The 16,262-nt window shown below is 36.4% G+C and overlaps 1 protein-coding gene across 1 annotated transcript; it reads left to right on the top strand.

Moving 5' to 3' along the window:
- The first annotated feature begins 4,737 nt into the window (after window positions 1-4,737).
- On the top strand, window positions 4,738-5,541 carry LOC112748478 (uncharacterized). The gene has a single exon (XM_025796711.1). The coding sequence runs from the start codon at window positions 4,738-4,740 to the stop codon at window positions 5,539-5,541; it is 804 nt and encodes a 267-aa protein (XP_025652496.1).
- Window positions 5,542-16,262: the final 10,721 nt, after the last annotated feature.

A 16,262-nucleotide genomic window follows, 5' to 3' on the forward strand; every position in this document is an offset into this window, starting at 1 on the left:
AAATAAAAAAGAAAAAAAAAATTTTTTCTTCCATCCTCTTTTATTGCCTTTGCTTATTTTCATTTATTGCATTTTAATTTTGTTTTCATAGCTTGTTCTTGTTTTCTTTTCTAGGTTTCTTATTTTAACATTGGTGTTAGATTACTCTTACTCAATTGTTGAGAATTCTTTGGATTATTTTGGTGCTTCGTGACTTGTTTGGCATTAATTTTAATATTTGCTCTACACAAAAGATTAGTGCTTTAGTTCTTCCTAACTCATGATCCCTTGTTTTTGTACCTCATCATCATTGAGTTAGGATGGGACCAATTGCTTTCATGCTTATCATTAATCTTGTTTGTGTCAATTATTGATTAAGCCTGATGCAACATGCTCTTCATGTCATTTGCCTATGCTTTGACTTTACTCTTGCATCAAGTATTAGTTGATACGCCCTTAGCTTATATTGCTCTCTCACTTACATGCGTAGCTAACATGTAGTGAGTACCTTATTCTTATTTGGCATTAGCCCCTGCCTATATTCTATTTGCTTTGATATCTTTGTTGTAGGCTTAATTTTCTTTCTTTTTCTCGCCTTTTAGGTTGGCCACCAAGAAGGAAAGAATTGGAAAAGCTTCTAATGGGGCAACAAACAAGCTCACCCGCACAACCTTTTGAAGAAACTCATCAATTGTAGCAACCCGTCCACTTTGCTCTTCTTTGCATGCACCGAGGACGGTGCAAATTTTTAAGTGTGGGGAGGTCGTCCGACCGATCTCCATGGGTAACAATTTCGTTTTCAACACCAATTCTTGATTTTCTTTGTTAGTTAGTTGTTGCATTGCATGATAGGTTGCATGTTAGTTATAATTTGTATATATTTTACCACTTCTTTTTATGTTAGGACTACTTGGTTAGGGTGATGATTTCTTTTCCAAGAAAAAAATTATTTTTAGGGCACCCTACCAATTTGAAATTTTTTTTTGTGTGACAAACTTGCTTAAAGAATTTATTTTGGAACATGGTTTTTGAGCTAAGAACACAAGCATGTGAGTTTTGAGTCCAATTGTGTGGTTACATCTTATAACCACTTATTTTCCATTCTTGTGTGCATTGTTCTCTTTCTATGATTGTGATCTTTGATTTGTTTGATTCTTTATGTCCATTATTTTGTGTATACATGCATTTATATGATTGAGACCATCATTTTATTTAGCTCACTAACCCAAATAGCCTACCTTTCATCAACCATTGTTAGCCAATTTTGAGCCTAATTAATCCCTTTTGTTCTTAATGTTAGCACATCACTACCCATAAGCGAAAAAAATAATAATAAATGTCCTTAATTTGGATCTTTGATTAGCTTAGGCTAGTGAGGGTGTGTATCAATCGGGTACGAGAAACTTGGGACATTGGTTGAGAGAAAAATATATTTTTATATTTTTGGGAATTGGGTACATGCTTATGCATTAAATGTGTAAAACCATATGCATTGATACAATTGTATATACTTTAGAAAAAAATGATAAAGAAAAAAAAAGAACATATATATATATATAGAAAAAGAAAAAATATATGTTAATAAAAAGAAAAATATATAGAAAAAGAATACAATAAAAATGGGACAAAAATGCCCCAAAGTAAAGTTTAATAAAAATCAATGCATATGGAATGTTAATTAAAGAGAATGCATGAGTATGTGAAAAAGTGAGAATCATGGGTAGCTAGGTACTATATTAGAATTGTATAGGTTATTATATGTGTTTGGTGAGAGCTTAGGCTAATCAAAGATACAAATTTCAAGCTCACTTGACCATATATATCCCTACCTTGACCTTAGCCCCATTACAACCTATGAATAAGTCCTCATGATGAATGTATGCATGCATTGAATAATTGTTGATTGTTAGATGAAAAACAAATTATAGAAAGCATGAGTAGAAGAGAATTGAGTGAATCGACCCTATACACTTGAGCGACTAGAGCGGATACACTTTCGGTGAGGGTTCGATGCTCAATTCCTTGTTTCCGGCTTTCATGAGTTCTCTTCTTGCAAGTCTATTTGAACTTTATTTTGATATTTGAATTGGTAGGATTCATGAGTTATCATACTACTTAGCCCTACTTGATATATATTCTTGGAGATTGATTTGCTTTTGACCAAGTAGATAGAGTCATATTGCATTTAGTTGCATTTATATAGATAGGTGCATATAGTTTCTTTGCATTGAATAAATGTTCATACCCTTTTCTTATCCTTCTTTATTCTTAGCATAAGGACATGCTTGGTTTAAGTGTGGGGAGATTTGATAAACCCCGATTTTGTAGTTTATCTTGTGCTTAAGTTGGGGGATTTTATCAACTTTTCTCACATTTATTCAATGAAATAGCATGGTTTTGTAATTCTCCCTTGATTTGTGCTTAAATGTGAAAACATGCTTTTTAGGCCTTAAAATAGCTAAATTTAATCCACTTTAATTCCATTCGATGCTTTGATATGTTTGTTAAGTTATTTCAGGTTCATAAGGCAAGTATTGGATGGAAGAAGTAAGGAGAAAAGCATGCAAAGTGGGAGAACTCATCAAGAAATGAAGGAACCGTAAAGCTGTCAAGCCCGACCTCTTTGAACTCAATCGATCATAACTTGAGCTACAGAGGTCCAAATGAGATGGTTCTAGTTGCGTTGGAAAGCTAACATCTGGGGCTTCGAAATGATATAAAATTTGCCATATGTTTCCTGACGCATAGGGGCGCGCACGCGCCATGTATGCGCGCGCGCCGATGGAGCACGTGGTTCACTTAAGAGAAATCGTGGCCAGCGATTTCTAGCTCATTTTGGGCCCAATCCAAGTCATTTCTGATGCTATTGAACCCAACGATTGAAGGGGGAAGGAGAAAAGTAGTCATAGTTTAGTTTTCATCATGTCTTAGGCTAGAATTCTAGAGAGAGAAGCTCTCCCTTCTCTCTAGAATTTAGGGTAGTTTAGGTTTAATTTTCTTAAATCCAACTTTTAATTCTTATTTTTGATTTAGTTCCTCCTTTTAATTTCTTATTGTTACATCTCTACTTTTCTAGTTTTACTTGTTATTTCCTTTATTTTGTCCTCTTTTATGTTTATGAACAATTGTTGGATCTTAATTTTCTTTAATGCAATTTTATGTTTTCATGCTCTTTCATGTTGATCTTGATTGTTATTATTGATTTCTTGCAATTGGTAGTTGGTAGATTTATTATTCTTGCAATTTTATTATGCTTTCCTTTATTAGCCACCAAGTGTTTGATAAAATGTTTGGTTGGGCTTTAGAGTAGATTTTGAGCATTCTTGGCTTGGAAAGAGTAATTGGGCAATCTTGAGTCATGAAAACCCAACTTATGTTGGTGATCTAGAGTTGTTAGCTAATATTGTTTCCATTGACGCTAATCTTTTGCTAATTTAATTAGTAAGTTGATTAGGACTTTTGGATTGAGATTAGCTAGTCTTATTAGACTTTCTCTCATGGAAGATAATATGATACCTTCTTCCAATGTTGGAGATGACGTAATAAGATAAATTCTTGTTATTATTGTGGTATGATTGATTAGTCTTGTTTGACTTTCTCCCTATTTGTTGGAGTTGACTAAATAAGATGAATTAATCATTGCATGACTAAGATAGAAAGCCTATGATCTCAACACTTGCCATGAATGTCTCTCTTTATTAGTTGCTTTCTTTAGTTACTTGTTTGATTTACTTTTCTTGTCATTTATTTTGTTGCCCCTCTTATCAACCAAAAACCCCCTTGCATCTTCATAGCCAATAATTGAACACTTCATTGTAATTCCTCGTGAGATGACCTGGAGTCCAAAATACTCCGGTTATTTCTTATTTGGGGTTTGTTACTTGTGACAACCAATATTTTTGATTGGGAGGATTGTTTGTTGGTGTAGAACTATACTTGCAACGAGAATTCATTCATTTGAGGAAATTTTATACCATCAAACAATTCGTTCATCAAACCCCAACTCTAATAACTTTCGTAACACAAACAACCAAAATCACCCACACAACAACACTAATTAATACAAAAAACCACAAAACACATATCCCCAACCCCATAACAACTCACAAGCTCACTAGAATAACTTCTCCACACCACTATTCCACTTACAAAACACCCACCTCAATGCCCTAAACAACTTCCATCAACAACAGTCACAACCCAACTAACCACCTATTGACCACCAAGAAACCAAAATCTCAACTCTTGAAGCCACCTTGCAAGCTCTCAACTAAACCACACAAGCACTTGCTCAGCCTACACAAAGCCTAGCTAAAGGACAGGAACGACAAGATGCCTCTATGAAAAACCTTGAGAGACAAGTGGGGCAATTGGCTAGGCAACTAGCTGAGCGGCCACCTAATGCCTTTCCAAGCGATACAATTCCTAATTCAAGGGAGGAATGTAAAGCTATACAGTTAAGAAGTGGCAAAATGGTTGGAGAAGACACCAAGGACATCGATAGGGATGCCACAGAGCCAAAGGAAAATGACGAGGTGGACCACAAGAAGGACAAAGAGGCACAAACCTCTAAGAAAAATAAGGAAATCATGGAGCCAAAACCAGAAGAAAAGGAAGGGAGGAGTGAAGCCCTATGTCCCCAAACTTCCTTTCTCATAGAGGCTACACAAAGAGATAAGGGATCAACAATTCCCTAAGTTCTTAGAAATCTTCAGGAAACTTGAAATTAACATCCCATTAGCTGAAGCTTTGGAACAGATGTCACTCTATGCAAAGTTTCTTAAAGAACTTATCACCAAGAAGAGAAGCTGGCATGAGAAAGAGACTGTGATCCTAACCCAAGAATGCAGTGCAATTATTCAAAAGGGGTTTCCACCAAAACTCAAAGATCTAGGAAGCTTCCTTATACCATGCACTATTGGGAACATGACAATTGATAAAGCACTATGTCACTTAGGAGCAAGTATTAATATATTGCCTCTTGCCATGTTGAAGAAATTGATGATAGAGGAGGTTAAGCCTACAAGAATATCAGTACAACTTGCTAACAGATCTCTCAAGATACTTAATAGAGTAGTGGAGAATCTATTAGTGAAAGTTAGAGAGTTCATTTTTCTAGCGGACTTTGTGGGCCTAGACATGGATGAGGAAGGAAGTAACTCAATCATTCTTGGAAGACCTTTCTTGGCCACAGCAAGGGCGATTATTGATGTTGAAAAGGGTGAAATGGTTCTTAGGGTGCATGATGAGCAAATGGTTCTCAATATTTTCAAGGCAATGCAATACCCTTCTAAGAAAGAAAACTGTATGAGGATTGATATGGTGGATACTTTAGTTGAAGAAGCACTTGAAGCAAGCCAATATGAAGAACATGAAGGAGAAACTCAAGACATTCAAGTGGAAGATTTAGAGGAGACACAAGCATTTGAAAATTTAAGTGAAGTTAAGGAAGAAGGGGCACCAAAGCAAGAATTGAAGCCTCTGCCTCCAAAACTAAAATATGCCTTCCTTGGTGATAAAGAGACCTTCCCAGTGATCATTAACTCCACCTTAAGCCCATAAGAAGAAGGAGAGTTACTTGATGTATTGAGAACCTACAAGAGTGCACTGGGATAGACAATTGATGATCTGAAAGGCATAAGCCCCACCATATGCATGCACAAAATACTTCTGGAGGAAGACTCTAAGCCAGTTGTACAACCTCAAAGGAGACTCAATCCCACAATGAAAGAAGTGGTTCAGAAAGAAGTGATGAAGCTATGGGATGCTGGGATTATATATCCTATTTCTGACAGCCCCTGGGTTAGTCCAGTCTAGGTTGTACCAAAGAAGGGAGGCATGACTGTCATCTCCAATGAAAAGAATGAGCTTATCCCAACAAGGACAGTAACTGGGTGGAGAATGTGCATTGATTATAGAAGATTGAATGATGCCACAAGGAAGGACCATTTCCCTCTTCCCTTCATTGATGAGATGTTAGAAAGGCTAGCTGGCCATGCTTACTATTGCTTTCTGGATAGATATTTGGGCTATAATCAAATAGTTGTGGACCCAAAGGATCAAGAAAAGACCTCCTTCACTTGCCTCTTTGGAGTCTTGGCATATAGAAGAATGCCATTCGGATTGTGTAATACTCCAGCAACCTTTCAAATGTGTATGCTATCCATCTTTTCTGATATGGTAGAAAAGTTCATTGAGGTTTTTATGGATGATTTCTCTGTTTTTGGTGACTCTTTTAATACTTGCTTGCATCATCTTACCCTAGTCTTGAAGAGATGCCAAGAAACTAATTTGATTTTAAATTGAAAAAATGCCATTTTGTGGTACCTAAGGGGATTGTTCTTGGGCATAAGATTTCAAGTAAGGGTATAGAGGTTGACAAGGCAAAAGTAGAAGTCATAGAAAAACTCCCTTTACCAACTAATGTGAAACCTGTTAGAAGTTTCTTGGGGCATGCTGGATTTTACAAGAGATTCATCAAAGATTTTTTTAAAATAGCTAAACCACTAATCAATTTGCTAGTAGCTAGCAATCCTTTTATCTTTGATGATGAATGCAAACATGCCTTTGAGATTCTGAAAACTAAACTCACTATAGCACCAATCATCAGACCCCCAACTTAGGGACTACCATTTGAACTCCTTTGTGATGCAAGTGATTTTGCAATTGGTGTTGTATTGGGACAAAGGAAGGACAAATTGCATCATGTCATTTAATATGCAAGCAAAGTATTAAATGAAGCACAGAAAAACTACACCACCACAGATAAAGAACTATTAGCTATTGTATATGCTTTTGATAAGTTTAGGCCATATTTAATTGGATAAAAAATTGTCGTGTACACTAATCATGCTGCCCTTAAGTATCTTATGTCAAAACAGGATGCTAAGCCAAGGCTCATTAGATGGGTACTGCTCCTACAAGAGTTTGACATTGAAATAAGGGATAGCAAAGGAAGTGAAAATCAAGTTGCTGACCACTTGTCAAAGCTACCACTAGGGACTAATCAAGAAGCCTCACAACCAGTGAATGAGAAATTTCCAGATGAACATCTCTTGCAAGTTCAACAAGCACCTTGGTTAGCAGATATTGCAAACTACAAGGTAGGAAGAAGTATCCCACAAGAATACACTAGGCAACAAGTGAAGAAGCTGCTCAATGAGGCCAAGCTATTCTTGTGGGATGAGCTTTTTCTATTCAAGAGATGCCCAGATAGAATGATCAGACAATGTGTACCAGAGGGTGAAATGAGAGATATTTAATGCCTAAGTGATGACAAGTCATCTTAAACTAGTTTCACAAGCCTTTTACAGTAGTTTTTATTTAGCTTTCATGCATTTCCTAGGCAGTAAGTAAGTGTTTGGATGAGAAATTTATGCTTGTCTTGATTCAATAAAAAATTGTAAATATTTTCATGAGATTTTCTGCAAGATTTAGTTGATATTTTGAAAGATGCAAAATCTTGTGATTATGCCAAGGCTTTGATAAGTTTGTTTGGTTGATGATAGGTGGAAAGAAGCAGAGGAAGAGCAAGGAAGAAAGGAAGGAGAGACCAACGTTGGAACCAAAGTTGGTGCTCCAATGTTGGTGGCAAACGTTATGTGCAAAAATTGGGTGCCAACGTTGGAGGGAACGTTGGTGAACCAACGTTACTGATGACAAGTCATCTTATGCTAGTTTTAAAAGAATTTTTCATTAGTTTCGTTAGGTTTTATGCACTTTCTTGCACAATAAGTAAGTGATTGGAGTGGATTTTCATGATCATTTTAAATCAATCAAACATCATTTATTTTACACAAAATCATAAGGTTTATGATAGAATTAATTGCTTTTATGAATGATGCAAAGATCTTATGAGTTTGGTGAGACTTTGATTAGTTGTTTGATTGCTTGAAGGTGAAGAAATGAAGAAATGAAGAAAGGAAGATTCAGGGAAGCGTTGCGTGCAATTTGTGAACGCCACGCTCAAGGAGCAAATGGCTAGCGTTCATAAAGTGAGCGTGGCGCTCACTTTTCTAACTTTTTCATGAATTTCACATATGGGGGGAGGAAGCTCACTAAGGAACGTTCAAAGTTTGAACGTAGGAGCGCTAGGCAACGTTCAACAAGTGAACGTGACGTTCACTAAGTGAATGCTTGAAGAGAAGGCGCGCACCAAAAGGTGCAGCGTGGGAAGAGTGAACGCAGCGTTCACTAAAGCAATGCTAGGGAAGCAACATGCGTAGCCAAGGGAGCACACATGACAAGTGAACGTAGCGTTCACTACCCCAACGGAGCGCTCCACTGGAGCTTCACAAAATGCACCCTGACCCATGCCACCAAGTGCGATTTTGGATCCATTTCTTCACAAACTCAAAGGCCCATTCCAAAGTGCTTAGTGACTAAAATAGAAAGGGTATAAATAGAAGCAATTTTGATTTGAGAAGGACCTTTAATTAATTTTTTATTTTACTTTTACTTTTTGCTCTCTCTCTTTTAATTTTCTTTTGAATTTGGGGAATTGGGATTATATCTAAGCTTGTTTTCTTGGTTCATTTACTTTCTTCCGCAACTTCTATTTTCTGTTTTGGGTTTTGAACTGAGATTGGAGGACTCTACTGAATTCTTCATCTTAGAATCATCTTTTACTTTTCCTTTTTGTCTTTCTAAGAATTAAAAGTTGGATCTGAACTTCCTTTTCTATTTTCATTTTCATTTCTTCTGCAATTTCTTTTCTGTTTTGTCAAGAGAGTAATTCAGATCTAGATCTGCTTTCTGTTCTCATTACTCTTCTTCAATTGTCAATTTCTCTTTTAGGATTTCATAATTAAGCTAATCTTTCTTACTGTTTTGATTCTTCTGCAAATTTTCAATTCTGTTTTGGTTCATCTGCAAATTCTCTTCATCTCATAGTTCTTTAATTTACTGTACTTCTATTTTCTAGTTCAATTTGAATCCCAACACGCAAATCCCTTTTATTCTTCAAGCAATTTACATTTTCCAGCAATTTAGATTAAGCAATTTAAGTTTCTTGCACTTTAAGTTTCAGTCATTTACCTTTTCTGCAATTTAAGTTTTAGCTCTTTTACTTTCTTGCTCTTTAAGTTTCTGTAATTTAATTCTTCTGCACTTTAAGATTCAGCAAATTTTCATTCTGCTCTTTTATTTTCTTGCAATTTCACTTCTGTTAATCAAAATCACTCAAATCATCAAATATTTGCTTAACTGAATTCATCACCTAACTAAAATTGCTCAATCCATCAATCCCTGTGGGATCGACCTCACTCTTGTGAGTTATTACTACTTGATGCGTCCCGGTACACTTGCCGGTGAGTTTGTATGGAATCGTTTTTCCCTCATCAAGTTTTTGGTGCCGTTGCCGGGGATTGATTTAGATTGACAATGATTAAGTAGGGTGATAATCTAGATTAAGCATTTTCTTTTTATTTTTACTAAGCAAACTAACTATTTGAGTTTTTGTTTAAGCTAACCTTAACATCACTCTAGTAGTAGAATGAATTGTTTGTGGTTTCTAGTTTTGTGTGTATGACACAAGCAAGGAGAGAGGTCTCCACCTCTTGTAACCAGGATGAAAGAACTCTCCGAAGACTAAGAAGAGAAGCAAGAGGAAAGGGGATCATTGGTGAAGAGGAATCAGAGGAGGAGAACTAAGAGATGGAAGGGAATGCCCCTAATCCACCAGAGGGAGTGGCTAACAATGGCCAGCCTCAAAGGAGAGTTCTAGCCTCCTATACCTTCCCTAATCAAAGGCACTGTGGGAGTAGCATACTTACTCCAAATGTCAATGCAAACAACTTTGAATTGAAGCCTCAACTCATCACTTTGGTGCAGAACAACTGTTCTTATGGAGGAGGCCCCTTGGAAGATCCAAACCAGCACCTATCCACCTTTTTGAGGATATGTGACACAGTGAAAACAAATGGCGTGCATCCAGACATTTATAAGTTGCTGCTATTCCCATTTTCATTAAGGGACAAAGCTAATCAATGGTTGGAGGCATTTCCAAGAGAAAACATCAACAATTGGAAGGATTGATAAACCACTATTTTATGGTTTATCTTGTGCTCAATTGAGTGGATTTTATCAATCTTTCATACACTTATTCATATAATTTGCATGAGTTTACATTTTCCTTCCTGATTTTGTGCTATGATTGAAAACATGCTTCTTTGGTCTTAATTTTGATATGTTTAATCTTCTCTTATTACCATTCGATGCCTTGATATGTGTGTTAAGTGTTTTCAGAGATTACAGGGCAGGAATGGCTTAGAGGATGGAAAGGAAGCATGCAAAAGTGGAAGGAATACAAGAAGTTGAAGGAACTGCAAAGCTGTCAGCCTGACCCTCTCGCACTAAAATGACCATAACTTGAGCTACAGAGGTCCAAATGATGCAGTTCAAGTTGCGTTGGAAAGCTAACATCCAAGTCTTCGCAATGATATATAATTTGCCATAGCTGCCCTGAAGCCAGGCAACGCGAACGCGTGGATCACGCGGATGTGTGACCTGGCAGAAACGCAATCCATGCAAACGCGTGGACGACGCTTCGGCGTCACTTTCCCGCGACCTGTACGTACTAGAATACGCTGGGGGCGATTTCTGGGCTGTTTTTGACCCAGTTTTTGGCCCAGAAAACACATATTAGAGTCTATAAAGTGGGGGAATGCATCCATTCAAAAGGATGTCTTCCATTATTCACTTTTGATAATTTAGATGTAGTTTTAGAGAGAGAGGCTCTCTCCTCTCTCTTATGATTTAGTTTTAGGATTTAGGATTATTTCTTCTTCATCACAGGTTCAATGTTCCTTTAATTTATTTTTCTACTTTTATTTTATTACTTTAATTGATATTTATCTTTTCAATTTAGCTTATAAACCTTTCCATGTTAGATTTGAATTTATGTTTGAACGTAATTTGAGGTATTTTAGATTTATGATTGCTTTATTCTATTTATGAATGCTTTTAATTTAATTTAGATATTTTCTTCCTTTTGGCTTTGGTTAAGTAATTGGTAACACTTTAGTTGTCAAACTCAGCAGTGGTTGAAATTGGCAGATTACTAATTGATCTAGATCGCTCTAAAGCTAGTCTTCCCATAGGGATTAACTAGGACTTGAGGATCAAACTAATTAGTCCACTTGACTTTCCTTTGCTTTAGTAAAGGTTAACTAAGTGGGATTAAAACTCAATTCTCATCACCATCGATAAGAACCTTGCCAAGAGCTTTATTAGTTATTATTTTAACGACTTGTTATTTTACATTACTTGTTCCTTATTTTAAAAACCCCCAATTTACAAGACTCACAACCAATAATAAGAACACCTCCCTGCAATTCCTTGAGAAGACGACCCGATGTTAAATACTTCGGTTATCAATTTCAAAGGGGTTTGTTACTTGTGACAACCAAAACTTTTGTAAGAAAGGAATTCTTGTCGGTCTAGAAGCTATACTTACAATGGGAATTTATTTGCGAAAATTCTAGATCGCGCGAGAGTTTCGTTCTTCAAAATGGCGCCATTGTCGGGGAATTGCAAACGTGTGCCTTATTATTGGTTATTGTAAATATTTGCTTTTTGCTTGTTTATTTGTTTTTGTTTTTGTTTTTATTTAGTTATTAAATTTTTTTCAAAAATTTGTTCTTCGTATTCATCTTGACCTTCAAGTTGTTCTCAGTTGTTTTCTTCATTTTGATCTAAAAATTTTAAGTTTGGTGTCATTTTATTGTTTTTCTCTTTCCTCATTTAATTCAAAAATATATTTTCTCTTTATTTTAATTGAAATTTTGAAATTTGCATAAAAAAATTCAGATTTCTATTTTAAAATTTCAAAATTCAAATCTTTCTCAAAAATCATATCTTTTTCAAAACCTTATCTTATTTCAAAATCAAATTTCAAATTTCAATATTTAAATTTCAAATTTCAAAATTCAAAATTCAAAAATTCAAAATTCAAAATTTAATTTTCAAATTCAAAATTTAAATTTCAAAAACCTTTTAATTTAAATTTGTTTTTATTTTCGTTTTTAATTTTTATTTGCTATTATGAGTTCTCACCCCATCGCTTTAAGTTTGGTTCCAATGTTGTTGTAAGGAATGGAAACTATAATGAAAATAGGCATCAATGTTGGAAGAATCAAAGATGGGAGGAGCCACAAGGATTTGATCAACCCTCTTGGCAACAACCCCCTCCAATGCACTATAACCAACAACCATTCTGTGATGCATACCAAAATGATGACTATGGTGGACCCCCTTGTAGTTACCAACAAGCCCCGCCATATGCTTATGAACCATCTCCTCAACACAACTCTGGACCACCATACTCACAAGCCCCTTACCACCAAACACCACCATATGACCCTAACCTATATCCACCACACCAACCACCATATGAACCACACCCAGAACCACCACCTCAATATTCACCATCTCCATATCCTTATCAAGAAGAACCACCTTCCTATTATGAACCCTTTTTCCAAAATAATGAACCCTCATATCCACCCCAATCTCCAATGGATGACTTCCTTCGTGGTCTTCTTCAAGGGCAAGCGAAGATGCAAAGGGATCTACTGGAACTCGCGACTGCCTTAACCGAGGTAGTAAATAAATTAGCTTCTCAACATCTAAGCACTCAAAGTACTCCCAAGGCTGCATGTGGAGAATCAAAAGAAGAGCGTAGCATGAAGGAGACACTAGAAACTTCGGTGGACAATGAGGAACATGGCTTTGTATTGGAACAAGTGGAGGAAGCCATAATAGTTGCAGAGGAAGAAATGGTTGAAGATTTAGGAGATGCAAAACCTCCATGGGAAATTCAAATCATAGAACCTCCTTCCAAGACGTTTGAATTTGATGTTGAAGAGGGTGTACAACTTCCGAGGCACATCATGGTTGAAGACTTGGAAGAGGTTGATCAAGAGATGGAGACTAAAGAAGCAGAAGCACAGCCTCCCATGCCCTTGGTAAGCAATGAAAAAGAGATTAAATTGGAAGAAAGCTACCAAGAGGAAGAGATTGATATTGAAGAAGCTTGCAAGGAGGTGGAAGTTGTCAAGAAAGAACATAAGGGAGAGGAGCTTGATATCACTTTGCCAAAGCTGCTGGAGACCTCTCCACCTAAGTCACCATCATCCTTCACAACATTTAAGTGGGTAAAATTATTATCTCTTAGCTTTCTCATTCAACTTGAATATGGTTTACTTGAGACAGATGGTCAACTTAGAGCTCTTTGTGGCTATAAGAGTAAGAGGGAGATGGTTAGTGGTAAAAATTGTCATGCAAGGTTCAATATGGTTGCATGCTCCAAAATGAAGTATCATGGTTGGAAGAATACTAAATTGTATGGGTCTAGGAAGCTGTTTGGATGCCTCAGTGAGAACTCAGATTGCCTGCCACCTGGTTGGAACACTAATGATCAACAAGAAGACGGGTGCAAAAGCAAGATTTGGACCCCGGAATTCATTCTGGCAATCAACACTCTTGGGGCCTTGTCACTTACTTTAACTTGCTTGAAGGCTTTTTGCGCTTACTTTGGGATCCCGGAGGATACTGGAATTGCAAACATTGGTGGAGATTCAAGGATCAGTACAAGCACAAGCCACCATAACAAAGGACTCCCCAAATGTCCAACTTAAGGACTTTAACTAAAAGTGCTAGGTGGGAGACAACCCACCATAGTATGATTGTTCCTATTTCAATTTTAATTTTATTTCGTTTTGTTTGTGTTTAAGTTTTATTTTATTTCATTGAACCTGGAATTATTCATAACATCCACATTAGCATTGCATTTTTCATTCTACATAAAGATTAAAAAAAAAATGCACGCGACGCGTAAGCATCACTGACGCGTCCGCCTCACAAGTGCATTAGGAAGAAAAGAAAAGTGAACAGAGAATCACGCGAGAGTGTGGCTGGAGGCGTGCCTTTGGCACAAATTAATCCATGCGACCGCATGGATGACGCGTTCGCGTCATTAGCGAAATAGCCTCCCCACGCGTCCGCGTCACCCACGCGAACGTGTGGCCCTGTAAAATCGACGTCAAAAGGTGTATGGCAGAGAGTTGTGATGGAGTGGGGCTGGACTCGTGCTAGAAGCACAAGCCCTACCACGCGAACGCATGCCCCTCGCGTCCACGCCGTTTTTCAAAACAAGGCCAACCACACGATCGCGTTCCCCACGCGACCACGTCACCCTAAAATTTGGCAAAAAGAGTTTCAAACAGAGAGTTGTGCGACCGGGAGGCTGCCCTCATGCTATCACTCCACGCGAACGCATGACCCACGCGTCCATATCACTTCATAGAAGCGCTATCCGCGCGAACACGTGACCCACGTGCTCGCGTCGCCTGCGCCGCACAACTTATCCAGATCAGCGCCAATTATCTTATCTTTTCTTTTCTAATCCTAATTTCTTCTATCTTTTCTTCTTTCTTCTTCCTTTTCTTACTTTCTTCTTCTTCATCTCTTTAACTTATCATCCCTCTTCACTTCCATTCTATTTTATCTAATTTATTTGCATACTTTCATTCATTGCATTATTTTCATTGGGGTTAGAAATTTATTTGGGTCATTATTTTCTATATTTTGCTTGTGGATTATTAAAGGAATTGTTTGACAATTATATATTACTTTTTAAAGGGTTGCTTGCATGTTCAATTTAATACATTCAATAACTTATTTACCATGCATGCTATGTGTTTGTGAAAACACCCGTATGGCATTGTGCACTATTTTTAGATTTCTTTTATTCTACTACTCTAAATGCTTGCTTTTCACAAAACCCTTTTTATATTTTATTAATTAAATATAATTGTTATTCAAACATGTTAGTTTGAAAGACTTGGTAATCTAAATTTGACATGGAATGCTTGATCTATGCTACTCATGCCTTTTCCAGCATGCCAATAAACATCTTGCATTTAATTGTCATTACATGAACTTGCTATATTTCCATTGATGAACTTTTCACATGTAGTCATGACCATGTGTTAACGTCATTCTTCTTTATTGTGCATTGATTACCACCTTTCCCGCTCTCTTCCTTGCTCTAACCCTTAGCTTTAAAAGTTACTTTCTTTTTCCCTTTTCAGAATGGCCACCAAGAAGGGTAAAGAGAAAGCTACTCCCAAACCACCGGCAAGGAAAGGAATAAAAAGAGCCCCAGCTGAGGAACCACAACCCCCATCCACTTGCACATCTTAGCATGCACCGAGGACGGTGCAATCTTTAAGTGTGGGGAGGTCGATACCGACTTCCAGGGATTAGTTACCTTCCTTTCAACACCAATACTCTATTTTCTTTGTTTGTTCAATGCTGCATTTGCATGTTTGTTTGATTTTATGCATTTAGTTACTACTTAGTTTAAGCAATATTTTCTTTTTCAAGAAATTTTTATAGTATTTCACTAATTTAAATTGAAAAATTTGTGTTAAACTTGTTTGGAAGTTGTATTTGGAACATGGTTTTTGAGCCAAAGAACCACAACCTGTGAGATTTTGAGCTTATTTATATGGTTACATTATTTAACCGTAAATTTTTATTCTTGTGTGTTTTCTTCTCTATAATTGCAATCTTTGCTTTGTTCCATTCTATATGTCCATTATTTAGTGTATTTACATGCTTGCATATGATTGAGGCCATTATTTATTTTTGCTCACTTATCCCAAATAAGCCTACCCTTTTATGTCACCCTTGTTAGCCACTTTGAGCGTTTTAATCCCCTTCTGTTTTATAACCACATTACTAGCCTTAAGCAAAAAAACAAATTAAAAATCCCAAGTTGAATCTTTGGTTAGCTTAAGATAGATATTGTGTATAATTTAAGTATGGGGAATTTTATGGGAACATGGGATGATAGGAAAAAGTAGGGAATTAAATTGAATAAGTTATTTGAAAATTTGGGAAGCATGCTCATGTGAAATCAAAATAATTAAATTACCATGTGCATTGATAAAAAAAAAGAAAAAAAATTATTAAGTAATTAAATAAGGGGATACAAATATATATATATATATATATATATATATATATATATATATATATATATATATATATATATATATATATATATATATATATATATGAATTACCCCAAATGCAAAATAAAAAGGATCAATGCACATGGGACAAAATTCAAAAATAAGTTTGATACATGAGCATGTATTACAAAAGTGGGAAAATTTGGGTAGCTAGGTAAAGCATTTTAAATTATATAAAGTATGTATATGTTAGGTGAGATCATAGACTAATCAAGGATTCACTTTGTTAGCTCACTTAGCCTT

The sequence above is a fragment of the Arachis hypogaea genome, chromosome 15 (assembly GCF_003086295.3).
Source record: "Arachis hypogaea cultivar Tifrunner chromosome 15, arahy.Tifrunner.gnm2.J5K5, whole genome shotgun sequence".
NCBI lineage: Eukaryota > Viridiplantae > Streptophyta > Magnoliopsida > Fabales > Fabaceae > Arachis > Arachis hypogaea.

Coding starts and splice junctions, on each gene's coding strand:
- LOC112748478 (XM_025796711.1), top strand. CDS start 4,738: ATGTCACTCTATGCAAAGTTTCTTAAAGAACTTATCACCAAGAAGAGA.